Source organism: Copadichromis virginalis, linkage group LG1 (genome assembly GCF_057382275.1).
Source record: "Copadichromis virginalis isolate Kocher_CV1m ecotype Utaka linkage group LG1, C_Virginalis_male_GT1.1, whole genome shotgun sequence".
NCBI classification, from domain to species: Eukaryota; Metazoa; Chordata; class Actinopteri; order Cichliformes; family Cichlidae; genus Copadichromis; species Copadichromis virginalis.
Genome location: NC_140618.1, coordinates 16,728,981 through 16,745,786, shown reverse-complemented (window position 1 = coordinate 16,745,786; position 16,806 = coordinate 16,728,981). Strand labels below are relative to the sequence as shown.

The following is a 16,806-nucleotide window of genomic DNA, read 5'->3' as shown; positions in this document are numbered from 1 at the left end:
GACTCAGCAGTCCATCTGCATCTTAAGGATAAAGGACACTCTTTCGAGGATGCCAGTGTTCACATTTTGGACAGGGAGGACAGATGGTTTGAAAGAGGAGTGAAAGAAGCCATCTATGTCCACTGTGAGCGACCATCTTTGAACAGAGGCGGTGGTTTACGACACCAACTGTCTGCCATCTATAATCCAGTTTTGAGATCCCTCCCCAGATGCTTTAACGCCCACTCACATCCTGGGCCATCTGACCTCAGGAATTTGCATGATAAGGTGGGGCCAGGTTTCACAATGAGCTCACCCGAAACCCTGGCTGATTGGGACCCACACCCAGTTTCACACCTTGGCTCAGGCGATTAGAGGATCATCAGGGGGTCCTTTTATCCCTCTTTGGGGGGAAACTCCCACTAGGTTTAAATCTGGGACTCTCCACCATTTGACCTTAGAACTGAAGAAGCTTCTCGGATGAGAGGTGAAACGTCTTCAGGCAACTTAAAGAAGTCCAGACGCTTTTCTTTGCAAGCTCCTTTGACTTTCTGTGCTAAGCTATTAGTATTATTCGTTTTCTTTTATAATCATAGTCTTAGTTTAGTTCTTTTTATATGGTGGTTTCACTATAGTTCTGGTTCTCCATTGCTTCTTTTTGTCATTTTTCTTTTTCATTTCGGGTAAATCAAGACCCTACTTTCAAAGTCCACCTGTGACTTCTTGTGCCTTCCAGCTCCATTTATTCTACAAAGAGTTTTGAGATGGAATAGAAAAATACCCAACAGCAGCATGCTGTGGGTTCAGAAATGTCCTTTTACTGTTTAGGATTTTTTGCATTTTCAACAAAGAAACTTTAGCATGGCAAATCCAACATAAATTTTAATTAATGCATTATCACTAACGGATGACTCCAGTGCAGAAAAACTAAAAAGGTTGACTTTGTGATACCAATGCATCATCACTGACAGCCTCCTTCACTAGAGAGGCATTAGGTTCAGGAATGAGAGCCAAAGACAGAGCTAATACTGTGAATTATGGACAGTCAGACTGCCAAATTACAGTCAAAAGCCAGAATAGCAAAAAACATTGAATTGAGATAATGTGCTAATTAGACAGCTATTGGTGAATGTCTTTCCATTACCATGGACACTGATGGTTATTTACGCTGTACTTTACTGATACATTTTGTCCAGTCTATGTGATCATCCACTCTGAGCTATGGCCTGCATATTGTTTTATTAATGATTGAGAATTCACTCTTATTTCACTGTTGCAGCAACATAGTCCTACCACCACAGCTACATATAAAAATATAGTATTTTAGACTAAATATAGTCAGTTGCTACACATGCCAACCAGAAGTAGTGGTTTGTAGCAGAAGTTTAATGAATGGAAACAATAAGGAGGGCTCCTTTCAGAGCGGAAGATCATGTTGCACCCAGAGCAAAAAGACACAACCCTTATTAAGCTGGCAAAGTGGGACCACAAATAAAAAAGTAAACGATCGCTTCATCTCCTCCAGGAAACATGAAGCACATGTAGCAGGACATCCAAATGATCACTGATTACAAGACTACTACAAGTGCCTCAAACATTGATGCTTCCCTGGTTCCACTGTCTACATTTCTTCCTGATACTCCATCAGAAGATAGCAACCACAAGGCCACAGCTTCTTGGCTGACTATGGCTAACTTCATTATGATAATGCACTGAATTCTGGGTATTATGTATTTGTTATGAAACAGCATAAAAGCAGTCCTGCAAAACAACAAACTGATGCAGAGTAAGAGTGGACTTTAGCACATTCTGGCTGAGGCTTTTATTGGTCTTCATTGGCCTCAATTTCTGTGTCAAGTAAAAGTTAACAGAATCTGACAGGATGTTAGAAAATGTGTCCTGTCGATGCTAAAGTGATGATGAAGACGACTGCATGAGTATCTCAAAGTCCGTACACAATATATAAACACACACACACACACACACACACACACACACACACACACACACACACACACACACACTAATAAAAAGACAGCAGTGATTGGAGCCTTAATGGGCATGTGTAATGATGCATTTCAGGGTGTAAGTGTGCGAGCAGACATAGCGCAGATTTGGACAAAAATTATTATCTGCTTGATACTGATGAATCAAATGACTGACACACCCGATAAGATGTGTGCGCGCGCACACACACACACACACACACACACACACACACACACACACACACACACACACACACACACACACACACACACACACAGTTCAGTCTTGTTTCTGCTGCCCACCCGGGTATTTCTTCAATGGAAAGCCGACAGTTTACCCTACAACATGTTCTTCACAGTCTCTGGCAGCTAGCAATTAAATTGTCAGACAGAAAACACACATTCAACATTCATAAAGTCAAACACACACAACCAGATGCGTGTGCACACTCTCACACAAATAAAAACACAGGCAAACACAAAAACACAAATAGCTTTTTCTGCCAACAAGATGTCAGATCATAACAATCTGTATTGATTGTACTTCTTTTATTCAAAACTTAACAGAATGACGTACACAAGCAGTACTTATTGGCTGTTTGAACTTCAGCATATAAACCTACTTAAAGAAATCACAAAAGCAACGCACACTTCAATAAAAACGTTTTTGTTATAACGTGTTATTGACAAAAGAAATCTAGAATAATAGTAAGTCAGAGACAGAGTGAGGGAAAGAATAAAGATGAAGAAGAGCAGAGGAGATGAAAAGAAGAAAGGTCTACAGAAAGTTCACTGTTATTCCTCTTGGTTCATGCTCATTTGCTTTCTTTACATATATTATTCTCACCACAAAGAAAAACAACATACAAACACCTTTTTTTCCCAGGCAACCTACACTCAGGATGCTAACCAGTGGGTTTAATCATCTGTCTCATTCCCTATAAGCACAAATTAAGTGAAGCTTAAAGATCTTTGCTAAAGTGGGAATACACAGACATAGTACATAGACATAAAAAGTTAGCATGCTAAAAAAAAAGAAGTTAAGGGCCTTTTAGCAAGCTGTCCTGACAAAAGATAACCCCTGATTAAAAAACAAAGACCAAGCTTGATCCTGCTGTGATGGGACCAGAAGTTATTTCTGTTACACAGGACCCTAACCCGTTTTCAGGGAAATCCTTGCATATTTTCGCAAAGACAATACCATACTTTTTCAACCACAACATTTTGGAGTCCAGGTTTTGAACTGGCCCTCCTTCAGCTCACACCTTTTACTAACTAAAAAGACTGGGTGCATCACGAACCAGAAAGCGTGCAGAAGTAGATCCACGACTGTTGAGCAGTTAGAATCCGGCATAAGACAACAATGGGACAACATTCCTCTCCCAAAAGTGCGTAACGGGTCCTACACATTGGTAAACATTAACTAGTCCTAAATGTTTTGAAATGTGTTGCTGCCATCAAATCAAAATGACCTCTTATGATTTGTTTTTTCTTAAAAATGGTACATTTTCTCTTTTGATATGTTTTCTGTGTTCTTTTGTGAACAAAATATCGGTTTATGACATTTGCAAATCATTGCATTCTGTTTTTATTTACATTTTGCACAGCACCCCAACTTTTTTGGGATTGCATCCTATCTCAGTGTCTTGTAGAGTGTAACTGTCTTGTATTTTGTCTCGTGTCCTTGTCTCCCCGTTTATGTATGTAGATAGTGACATTCTGAAAATGCCAGCAGCTGTAGTAGCTGATAATCTGTCATTATAGCCCATTCTTGAAGTGCACTCAAACATCAAGCCTTTTAAACACACATGCATGTGAATACACACACACACACACACACACACACACACACACACACACACACACACACACACACACACACACACACACACACACACACACACACACACACACACACGCGCGCGTCCCAATGCAATGCACAGAATAGATAAAAAGCGTCCCATCCGTAATAAGCCCAGGCTATGTGTCTCTTCATAAAATACTTTACTGTATTCTATTTTTAACTTAAAGTAACATGCATAACACATGAGGAGGACTTTCCATCTGTCACCTGACAATGAGCAAAATCTCATTTGTACATTTGTTGTGATAAAACTATGCAGCCACGTCAGTTAAGATTAGTGTGATTTCTTGTAAAGTACTTAAAGTGCGAATGGCTGACGGCAGCTCTAAAGCTGACGAGAAGCCTTTAAAGACCACTCGTGATTGTGATGTTGGTGTTAATAAGATTTCATGAGTGAATTCGTAAGATGCGCATAGCTATGTGAAAGAGACAAGTCAGCACTAACGTACAGGAACATATGAGAATTAAGTTGCGGCGAGAAACAAGCTGTTAGACATGGATAGATTTGCCTTTTCTCTCTATCAAGGTCACAATGGCCAACAGCAGAGAACAAAAAGTCAGTTTCTCACTCCTTTTTCTCTTTCCACTTTCTTTATTTTCTTCTCTCTCTTCAATCATATCTCACTATTTCTCCATCCAGCTCCCTTGAAGGCTCACAGGTGAGTAGGCTCCATTTCCATCCACCTTTAGAAAAAACTTCAATGTCACATGTCAAGTACCTGCTTGGACATTCAGTCCTTTTTCTTTTCCTGTTCTCTGTTCCCGGTGCTCACTTTTTAGATATGAAGTAGCAAGCTGAATATTCAGCCCCATTTTCTCCCCTTCCTTTCTCTTCTCTTTAGTTTTCAATGAGCTCTGTGCCTTCTCACTCTCCTTGCGTCTCTGTACTTTCACCATCTTCAGACTTAACATTTTAAACAAATCAAAGCGAAAGGAGAAAAGCAGATGACAGACGGAGAAAGTGGATGGGAAGATAGCAGTGCAGAGTAGAGTAGGTGAGGGGAGAGATGAGGAGAAAAGAGTGGAGAACAAAGAACTCAGCGTTTGTTGGGACAAAATGAGAGGCAAGTGGAGAGTAAGGGGGGAGGGAAGGGAAAGAGTGGAGGGCAGAGAGTGCAGAGGAGACAAAGGGGAACAAGATCTGAAAACATGATATAGGAGAATAAACGAAGAGAAGAAAATCAAGAAAAGAAAAACGTAGATAGACTCGAGATGTTGTTCCACAGGTAAATAAATTATTCATGTCTCTGCAACGATGGCTCGAGAACCAAAGTTGCCTTGACAAAAGTGGAAGGGGGCGGGTGGGGTGGGATTAGGGTGATGACCGCAGCTGAAAAAAAATTCAAACCACAAACAAATGACAAAAATGAAGCCCGCAACAACAGTCCTTTAACTTCGTCAACACTCGACGTAAGAGAATATGTTTGTATACTGTGTCATAGTTTCTTCTGTGGCTTCCTGCAAGTCATGCTCACTACAGTAGTCTTTTCTTTCTCTCTCGGCTGCTCTTTTGAATTTCCACATTCACCACATTGGGTCATAAGCATACTTTTTTTTTTCCCCAACAATATCCTGTCCCTCAAACCTCACTCATGGATTGTATTTCAGTTGAATGGAACTCAGTACTCTTCTTTTAAGATCACAACACAATGTGATGAAAGCATATTGCAGGTATAAAATGTGTATTTTCCACCTGTCAGATTACAGGGTTTTAGTTTTTTGATGTTGTTTTTTTTTAAAATAAAAACCTCTTAGTAAAATTAAACATTGAAAAAGCTCACCTTCTCAGCGTCCATTGCAGTGATGACCCACACACAGTGGGCATTGTTCTCATATTGAACTGGGTAGTTGGGAGACGTTATGACCCCTCTGGGTCCTCTTAGGTTACTGCCACAGGTACGAGCTACAGAGGAAGAGAGCAAAAGAGAGAAGGAGCAACAAAAAAGATTTATAGTCTGGTCAAAACTGTGCTTGCAGATTCACCTTTTACTTTAGAAATAGGACAAAATGAAAACAGGGTGAGGTAGTGTCAGAGATCAAAATGTTGAAAAACAGAATGTAAGCATATAATATTTACTATGTTTACACCAGGGGTGGGCAATTCCAGGCCTCGAGGGCTGGTGTCCTGCAGGTTTTAGATCTCACCTTGGGTCAACACACATTGTTAGTTTGTTACCAGGCCTCTGGAGTACTTCAGGAGCTAATTTAGCCATTTAAATCAGCTGTGTTGGTTCAAGGACACATCTAAAACCTGCAGGGAGACTGGCCCTCGAGGCCTGGAGTTGCCCACCCTGGTTTACACTGACTGTAGACCTATGTGTGTGGATTTGTGTGAATAGAATTTTAATTAATAATAGTCATTTATAATCAAATCAATCCAAATTTCTTCCATTTATATAGCACTTTTCACAAACAGCAAATGCCCACAGGAATAATATCATTATTTTACTAATTCTCCAATTACTTAACATATTTCCTTTTTACTTGTCCAAATTCCCATTGTACCAACTTTTAGTATCACCTTGGCCTCCAGTGCTACAGTGTGGATTAATTTGAAATATTAAACAAATCTCAAAGATTTTTATGTGCAGATTAAACACAAAAGGGATGTTGAACAAGTATGTAATGCATTTACGTCTTCTGTTTGGGACTTCTGCAATTCCTTATCTTCCAGTTGTCCTAATAGGTCCTAGAAAAGCTTTAATTTGATCCAAAACATGACTGCAAAAGTCTTAATGGGAGCAGAAATAGAGATTATACTTCTGTATTAGGTTTTTTTTCCTTGGCTCCCCATTAAATCTAGAATTGAATTTAGTGTCCTTCTTCTCACTACAAAGCCCTGAAAGAGGAGTCTTTATGTCTTAAAGATCTCACTTCTTGTAAATGTAAAGAAACTAGGATACAGATTGGAACAGGTATATTTTTGAGTATGTCTGAAAGACATCATAAGATCTTTTCATTCACAGTGCATACATCAGCTGCTTAAACATGGCCAAAGGCCAACCTGTGGTCAATAGTTTAAAGAAAGTCAACATGAAACGTTGAACCTTGAGACATCCTTTCATGTCTCAAAGAAATTCATTTTTGGATGAGAAAGACACACACACACACACATGCACACGCACACACACACACACACACACCCTGTATCTGCAAGAAGAGAGGTCAAGGAATCATCTTCGTCTAAATTTGGGTGTTCCTTTATAGTATACTAGCGATGTAGAATATAGAAACTATTAGGACAGTTTGCTACGGAGCAGGTGACCAACGTACCTTGCAACTCCTTGTAGTTATACTAAAACGGCAAAAATAACTTAAATCATAATGATTGAAACTGTTCACTCCTATTAGAGGGAAAGAAAGCCTGTGTCACAGGAGCATATGCGGTTTAAGGAGGTTTTAAATACAGATAAGTTGAGAGACATCACAGACAGATGTCAGAAAAAGATAGAAAAAGAGTAGAGGGTGAAAAAATGTAAGAAAGAATATGAAAAGAACGGAAAGCAGGAAAGGGCAAGCGGCACGAGAGAGACGCGGAAAATACAAGGAGAGAAAGGGAGAGAGAGGAGGACCTCAGATGACTGATCTGCCTGTTAATTAGAAAAGAGAGCTGAACCACACAGTGATACACACAGCTACACGCTCACACAGAAACACATTCATGGCGATTCATCTCAGAGACCAGGTTCTAATTAACAGTTAAGTCTCAGTAGAGAATGAGAGAGGCTCATGGGTTTGAATCCCAAGAGAGTTGGGTTTGAATCCCAAGAGAGTGATCACACAAAATAATACAATGCACAGGAATTATAGTACAGACATTTTAACCTCTACTTGCTTGTAACAGACTACTGATCTCGATTTCTACTTCTTATCTCACTTTATCCTTCCTGCTTTCACCTGTTCATTTGTATTGATATACCCCTGTAATAACAAATATTTGTGTTTAAAATAAAGTCTGGATTCACAGCTTCTATCTGGTGCCAGTTCATGCAGTCTTGTATTGTTGTGGAAATGCTGTTCTTCAGTTGAGATTTTCTTTATAAAGTACTCTATATTTAATCAAAAGTAAGAAAGAAGGTTGTTCCATATTTTGACATTACTGCAAAAGTCTTTTACGAAACTGTCCCATTTACAGCTTCACTAAATGAATAATAAATATAATGCATATTGAGTAAAACCAACATTCACAGTCAATGTGACTCCACAATTCAACTGAAATGAGCTACTAAGAATGCCTTGAGGATAATTCTAAAAGAGATTCTGTGACAACAACAAAAAAGAAAAAATAGAGACAACAGTAGTGATTCTCAAAGTGTCAGCCACTGCCCCCTGGTGAGCTGAGTAGGTACTATAGGTAAGCTGCTGATGGTTTTCTATAATATCTAAACAATATTTAAAAATGTGAATTTTGTAGTTAGATGTGAAAGGTTAAATGTTTACACTTATTTTGGAAACAAAATTTAAAAAGCCATAATTAAAAAGTAGCAATATTCATATATCGGACCAAGGTTTGGTCGTCTCAAAGGCAATCCTAAAAAAATCTGAGTATATCTCATGATTCAGTAGCTTCTAGAATAACCTTCAGCAGCAAAATGTGATGTAATTGTTTTCTGTATGATTTTATCAGTATCTCACATTGTTGTAGAAGAGTTTTGACCCACAGTGTTGCTTCACTTTATTGGCTTCCTTTTATGCACAGCTCTCTGAAAGTTCTGCCACAGCATTTCAGGCTGAGGTCCACAGTTTGACTGGATTATTGTGACACCATGATTTACTTTCTTTCTGTTGTAGATTTGCTTCTGTGCTTAGGATCATTGTCCATTTGCATCACCTAGGTTCAGCCAAACTCTAGCAATGAGACATATGGCCTCACATTTGGTTAGAATACATTTGTATACATAGTTTATGGTCCACTAAACTGACTGCATGGTGCCCATGTCTAATAGCTACATAACAAGCCCAAATCATCACCAGCAAACTGCTAAAGCATTTGCTTTTGTAGAGGTTGTCATACTTGCTAATGATGAAATAATCAGGAGAATTTTGTTCACAGCATATGGCTGTAAGGGTGGTTTTTCATAGGTTTGTATAGTTCTGTGAAAACCTTTTTTAAGTGTCTATTGTAAGTCATCTTTGTTGGAAAGGAGTTAAATTGGAGCATTTGTTATAAGGTTGAAAATTGACCTAACCGCCAAATCATCAGAAAATTCTATTAAAATGAAATGAAGTAAATATATTATTATGGTAATTAGACTTAATCAAAGTTTTGAAAACCCAGCAGAAAATGTTAAAATTTAAAATTGTGCACAGTTTGGGAATGGATGTACTAGAGTAAATGTGTGTTTGTCAGTAATACTGTACTGTGCAACGTGGTTTACAACAAGAACACACTAATCTCAAAGTGTCCTAAGCATTTAAATTCATATTTTCTATAACTGTGTTTTTATTATTTATTTTGTTATATCACTATCAATGTTTTGAGACTTCAGCATGAACAAATGCTTCACCCATGTAGTCACTGAGCTATTTAGAAAACATTTTTTGAGTCTCATGTCAATTTATTTGTTTTACATAATGAAAAATGATGTTAAATTCTCCTATTAAGAATACTTTATTGTGGTTTTTTTCCCCTTAATTTATTATTTATTGTTCATTCGTTCATATTTGAACATTTTCATATTGTTTGAGTATGAATTAAAAATCTTGTAAAATAAGTTAAACATAGTATTTATGTAAATATAAATAGTAAAAAGAATATTCCAGATAAGCTTTTCAAGAAACCGCTACTGTTTCTAACCATCAGAAGTAGCCTGTATCATGATTCCAGGCGGGTTCCTGCAGCCACAGACAGACATGTAGTCACAAATTACACATTCACACATGTGCACATAACCACACACATCTAAAGTTTAACACAATGTGACAGGGACCCTATAGTCTGTGTCTGAGCGCTGGGACTGTCTGCCCATCAAACACACACACAGCTCAAGGCAAATATTGCAGCAACTATCAGCTGTGTGACATTGTCCACTGGACACTCGCTGCAAGTGCAAGTGTGTTTGTAAGTGTATTTGCGCACACACTTGAGTGTCTCTGTTAGCTGTCTCCCTTTTTATTGTAAAATAATAAGTCCAACAGGATACTGTCGGTAAACATGCTGGCAGCAAGATCCCCTGCGTCATTGCGCCGCCACTCATACATTTATTTATTTAGTCACTCAGTCAGAAAGTGAATCATAATTTTTACACATTAACAAATAATAAAACATAATCCAGGCTAATATTATTTATGATATGTCCATAATAATATAGATTTAGCATCTGCAAATACCCCAAAACAACATAACTATTCAAAGCTTGTGAAAATCAAGAGACAATATCTTTATGTAAGATATGATTACAAATAGGGAATACACTGGATTATCGCTCAGCTGCCAATGTCAGTCGCTATGGAAGCTCTGGTAGTGATTACTAGGAACAACTCGTTTTTTTCACGCTAAGCTGATTTAAGAGGTGTTATTTTGTTAACCTGACTTACAATTCCTGGCACCATTTTTATGGCTCTGACACACACAAACAAGATGAAGTGCCTATGCCTAATCCTACATGCAAAGTTAATATTGACTAACGGAAACAGCAATCAGTGCAACACCATACCATTTTAATTGCTGACAAAATTAGAGATCTGGAGACAGATTCAGAGGTATGGGACCAGGATTAACTATTGCGGCATGGCTTTAGAGGAGTATTATAAAAGATCTGCTTAAAGATCTCCTCGATTTCATCAACAATCTGACACTCTGAGGAACAAATAATTAGTGTGACCATAGCTGTGTCTGTGTGGCCTTATCCTAATAATGCTAACACATCACCGCCATGCAATTCCCGTGCAATTCCACTGTTATCCAAAAACTATTAAAAACACATTAGGATTACTGACTTCTGCTTTTGCTAATGATGAAAATGTAATCCTAGTTTCATTGCTACAGTGCCTGCAGTGGTGGTGCTGCTGATTAAAGACAGGTCATATTTTTGAATGCAGACCTCTGGGGCAATAATAGTTGGTAAAACTTGTTGATAATTTAACCTCTAGTTCACCCAAAGTGCACACAAAAGTGTCCTTGAACATATCACTGAATCTGAGGTAATCAGGCTCACACTTCCCCTGCACCTCCAGCTCTTTACATCACTCTCAGGTCCAAGGTTAATATTAAATATCATGTGATTTTTGAACACATTAGTCAGCATTAGAGCTTCTTGATTTTAACCCTCTAAGAAAATACAAAACTTGGGAAACTTGGCTGTTATTTCCCTCTTTAATCTCGTTGCTTCATTCACTTTCATTTATTAATTTGAAAAACGATTATGTATCCTCTATCTGAATAAAGTGTATTGTTGATATTAACTGATTAAAGTAAAATGAATGGTGTGAGCCTCTTTTAACAAGTTATGTTGCTGTTTTATTCCAGGTATATTTAAGCTTATTTTGAAGTAAAAACAGCCACACTTTTCAAAATGACCATAAACAAGTTTAACATAACAGCTGTGCTATGATTACAGCTATATTCACAAGTGAAACGATCCCTGTGGAAATGAGAAGCGAAACATCTCTTTTATTTGTCATCACACAGTGTTCAGCCTCCATTTAGGTGCTCACTTTTTGAATGGTACATATGGTTCATTTTGATCATTTTATCCCATTAGACACTTGCTTAAAAATTGGTATGAATTTTGGTGAAAATTTGTTTTTTAATGATATCAATATTTTGACCATAGGAAACCTAACCCTAATAGGACCTAACCCTAATCCAATCTAAATATTTGTGACACATCTGAAGACATTTCTTAAGGCATTCATTAACATACTGTTGTTTAAACGAGGTAGTAACTGTTAACAAATTATGCTTAAAAAGGGTTTAAGGGTTGCAAACAAATCTTTTATTAATCTAAATTACTGATTAAAAAATAATGATCAAATGGCAACACATAACCATTACCTTATTTAACAGATCCACTTTGTAAAACATATAACATATGAGCTGTTATTATAATGACGATGATAAGAGCTACTATGATTATATAAGCTATTTGTATGAAATAGCTACATGATTTGGTTTGAGTTGAATGGCAGGTGGGACTTACTTCTGCAGATGGGTCTGTGGTCACTCCAGGCTGCCAGTGTGTCAGTGACTCGTTGACAGGTGATACTTTTGGATCCCTGTAGTACGTAGCTGTCATCACAACTGAACTGGACGCTGGAGCCAACTCTATTTAAAGGGACACAAAATTAAAAACGCTTGTCAAAAAAAGTAAGAAGAGGTACTCTGAGTCCAGTTCTGACTGATACCCCAAAATCATTGTCAGTTAAAAGTGTAAAAACATGAGAAAAACGCCCTTAAATCACCAGAAAAATCGACTCTTTCAGTTCAAATGATGTACGAATGCTATTCATGGTATAGAAGATGAGGTGGCTGTTAGATCCTTGACAAATAGGGCATCATCATTCTAGATCAGTGGTCGGGCTCTGTAACTCCTCTCTTCCTGTAAGATGCTTTTGTAACTGTATTGTAACATGTTTTTCCTCTGTCATCTGCTCTCTTTTGCTTCTCTGTTCTCAGCTTGTCATGTCTTCTCTCTATCCTCTCTCATCATTTGTTCTGATGATTCTTGTTTTCGCATTTTCTCCAACACCCTGCTGTCTAACATGGGAGAGGGACATCGAGCCATCTAAGTGGAAATCTGCATGGTGTCTTGTCTGTAAAGCTTAATGTCTCCTCCCTGCTGACACACACCACAGTCTACCACCTGGCCAAACATTCACAACGTGGAGTTTTGGATGTTCATTGGCTCAGCCCTGTTGTTAAACACTGTAGAGTCGTACAGCCAGGCCAAATCTTTCTGTTTACTGTCTTTGTTACATTGAGTTAAGTCATTCACTTCTGCCACAGCTTTCACCAGTTTTGTGATGCTTTGATGGATATGACTTTTATCCTGACGCTCACTATTTACCTGGAAAAGAACTAAAATCTTCCTCTCATAGTTACATATTGTTTTTCTATTAAACAAAACATCCCAAACCTGCTAAGTGACAGCGATCTTGTACGTCCCCAGAAATTTAAAACCCCATTCTACAGTATGTTCTAGGGGTGGGTTTTTATAATCGATTCATTGATTAAAATCGATTATGGCTTGGATAACGTAAAATCGATTAATTAAAATCCTGAATCGATTTTTTTTAATATAAATTTATTTTGCCCGAAATGCCAGAATCTCTGGTGACATCTCACAAAATTTCAAGAACCACCAAACAGCTAAGACAGTAAATGAGAGCAGGAACACGGATTCTGCACAAAGACTTAAACACACAGCACGACCCACGGATCAGAATCATTTAGATGTCGCCTTTCTCACCCGACGGCACGGACACGGTCGGGGCTGAAAGCCGACAGCTCACTGATTCTGATCTGTCGGCGGGTCCGCGCTTTGTGTTCACGCCCTTTATGCGCTGATTCTAAAGCTGTTAGTTTGATCTCTCTCCAAACAATATTGACTGAACCAGCAGCAAAAGAAGATTCACATAAACATCGTCATGAATTCACTCTGACTTTTACTGTTTTGCTTCCACCGCGATGCACAGCTCTCTCTCTCTGTCTCTCTGTCTCTCTCTCGCCCTCTCTCTCTCTCTGTCTCTCTCTCTCTCTCTCGCCCTCTCTCTCTCTCTGTCTCTCTCTCTCTCTGTCTCTCTCTCGCCCTTTCTCTCTCTCTCTGTACTTCAAGAACAGTTTCCCTTTCTTCATTATTCGCTTGCTTGTTACGCACAAGTCTACCGTTGTTTACAGCGCTGTCGGCCGCTGTTTTTTTCCCTTTTACATTCTTCCGAAAAGAAAACCTCATTTCTGCTGTTCAATACTGAACAAATTTAAACTTTTTAAAATTATTCAAAATGCAAAACGCTTAACCGTGTCTCTAATAAAACCGCTGTAACTTCAGAGGTAATGTTCATATGTTGATTAATGGTTTTCTTTCGTTTTTGATGTACTGCAGAATATTTTTATAAAATCCCAGGCCAGGAAAACCACCTTCATGTTTTTCTGTGTTTTATCTTCAGCTACTTTGACACAAAGGCATCTGCTGTGATGCTTACACCTTTGATAAAGTCTTGCGTGTGTCAGCTTCCTTTTTATTGATACAAAAATATGTAAATGTACTGATCTGAATTATAATATTTCTGACTGTCAAAATTTCCCATATTTAAATCGAATCGAATCGAATTAAATCGAATCGTGGATCGAATCGATTCGGGACCTTGTGAATCAGAATTGAATCGATTCTAGAAATCAGTGACGATACCCAGCCCTAGTATGTTCTCCTATTAGCCCTGTTTCACTTCACCAAACCACAATTCAGTTCCACCTCATGTAGCTCAGTGCTTAATGATGATTAGATAAAAACACCAAAGACATCCTTGCCAACAAGCATGCACACACTTGCACATAAATGCTTAGACACACTCACACAGAAGGAGGTAATGCTATTTCACTAATTCAAACAACTCCATTAATGGCAAGAGAGTTAGTGAAGTCATACTATCTACCAGCAAAGAAGACCAGCAGGAATCAGAGATTAAAAGATGATTATCGTTTACATTTTTTGGCCTGAAAATAGTTTCAGAAAATGGTGAAAATTGAGCACGTTACATTTCACCTGCCACTGATGGTAAGTGGATGAGTCCCAGGGAGAGATCATAATTTTATAATAGCTCACTCCTGATTAAACGGAATAATTTGTCCCTTTGTACTGATTAGTGTAGGTGACTGACACCATTGAGTGAATAATTTAAAAATCCCCGTATCCACTGAGTCCTTGTTTACCGGCCAAGACTTGAAACTTTCCTTGCCAGTGTGTCCTAGAAGTGGGGCACGCAGTGCAAGCAAGCTCGGAGCTTGTCGCAGGGCTGCTGTGCAGTACAATCTAACGACATCTAAAAAGACTACATCAAATGCAGTCACACTGACAGGATGGATAGTGATTTTTTCTAGGATTTCTAGGTAAGTTGATCAACAACCCACAAGACCAAAGTGAAATTTTTGCAAATGTAAATCAGATTGGGATAAAAAAATGTCCAAACACAGCATATTTAGGCGGCTTGACCTAGACACTTGCATAGAAAGCCGCACCCCCATCATTGTCTCTGACGCATGGTTCAGGTCACAGCGAAATGTAAACTCTTATTAATATGTCAGGATCATTCACTTCAGAGCAGATTATTTTCAAGGACCTCTGCGAATTCTGTGTTTGTTATCAGACTAGAGAAACGTTTAATAATTGTGCACAGAGACCTTTAAAAGAAGTTTGCCAAACTCAAATGACACCCTTATGTCCTTTTTGCTCAAAGTGGTTTTTGTCTAACTACTCCAACATAAATGCCTCATCGATTGAGTGTTTATGCGATGGTTTTCCTGCAATAGATTCTCACATGTTCCCCTGACCAATGAGCTTCCCCCTCGTGTTACTCCGTTTGTTCATATAGTCAACAATAGGAAAAGTCAAGGTGGTTTTAAATGTTTCCTATTTCAAGAATCAGTCTGCTCATGGCAGCACTGTAGGTTTGGGAAATGACTTCATCTACATTTCATGCTTACATATGCCTTCAGACTGCAATAACTCTTACACTTATTTAGCTACACCTAAGCTAGCTAAAAGTTATTTCTCATCTATTTTAGATGCATCCTTTTTGTTATCTGTCAATCAATTCTTTACACTTCATTAAATATTAGTCTTGTTCAAAGCTGTTTTGTTTGCTAACATCATTCAACACATATCTGCCAAAAAGGTCTGATACTTTGGTAAATGAGTGATTCTGCCTTGTCATTTCACGTTATCGAGCATAAATTCACAGGAAAATCGTTCCAGTGACAATAGAATATCTCAAATAAAAAACATTTTTAGAAACAAAACATTTATCTAGCTGTACATATCAGAGCTATTATTGTTCATTCAATACAAACATATTCTTTACTTCAAAGAAAAACTGAAGAATACGCCACATGTTTACTTCCCCTCCTTACCATTTGTTCTCTATTAGTCCGAGGAACATCTTCAGATCTCTGTCTCTCTCCTGCTCAACAGCCTAACATTTTCTGTATTTAGGGCCATCACTCTTCAGTGCTTTCAAGCTTTCTCCTGCCCACTGTTCTCTCAGTATACTCTCTTTGTTACATTTTGCAGCACTTTCCTGAATCTTCTCTGTGCTGTTACATTATTTACATAATTCCTGCATGCATTAAAGCAACACCTAAGAAGGATGGAAAATTAAAAGCCCAATAATTTTTTAGCAGTTTTGCAATTGTTTAGATTTGTATTTTTTATCCTACTTTACCCCTACTGTACTACTCCTTCATGCCTTTAATTACTCCGATTAGAATAGTCTAAAGCATAGCCTGTATTGTATGAAATAAACTTAATACAAAACTTGTGCAACTTTCTATATCTTGCACAAGACTGCTGTTACATGAAAATGTTTTTATAGGACAGAATGTAAGCTATGCCATATACAGTATTTTGCAATCATATAATTCCTTCATTAAAGCCATAAAGAAATAGTATAGTGGTCATAAAATAGGACAAAAAATTGTCTATTAGGTCAAAAAGGAACTGCAAAGTGTGTCAACATGTGTCCTAACTCTTGGAAAAACTCCAGTATAAATAATACTACAGAAGTAGCTAAACCAGCCTTTAATTGAGCTGAAACCAGGACTACATTTGAACAACAGAGTGAAATGAATGAGGTTTACATTATTTTCTTGAATAAAGGGGCAGCACATTATAAACTAGTGTGATACACATGTATCAAAGGATAGAGCTATATGAGATATGTCTGTTACATTTCTTATATTCCTCAAATGAGAATATAAGGCCAATAGCAAGACATTGAAGAATATGCCTTATAATAACTGACTCATTAGGGTCATTAGGA

The 16,806-nt window shown here is 38.0% G+C and overlaps 1 protein-coding gene across 1 annotated transcript in view; it reads right to left on the bottom strand.

Moving 5' to 3' along the window:
* csmd1b (CUB and Sushi multiple domains 1b) overlaps positions 1-16,806 on the bottom strand; it is a 208,127-nt gene that overhangs the window by 166,489 nt on the left and 24,832 nt on the right. The window contains exons 5-6 of the mRNA XM_085452803.1: positions 11,973-12,097; positions 5,613-5,734 (exon numbers count right to left, since the gene is read on the bottom strand). Coding sequence (XP_085308929.1) covers positions 5,613-5,734; positions 11,973-12,097 — 247 coding nt within the window. The remainder of the gene's footprint in view (positions 1-5,612; positions 5,735-11,972; positions 12,098-16,806) is intronic.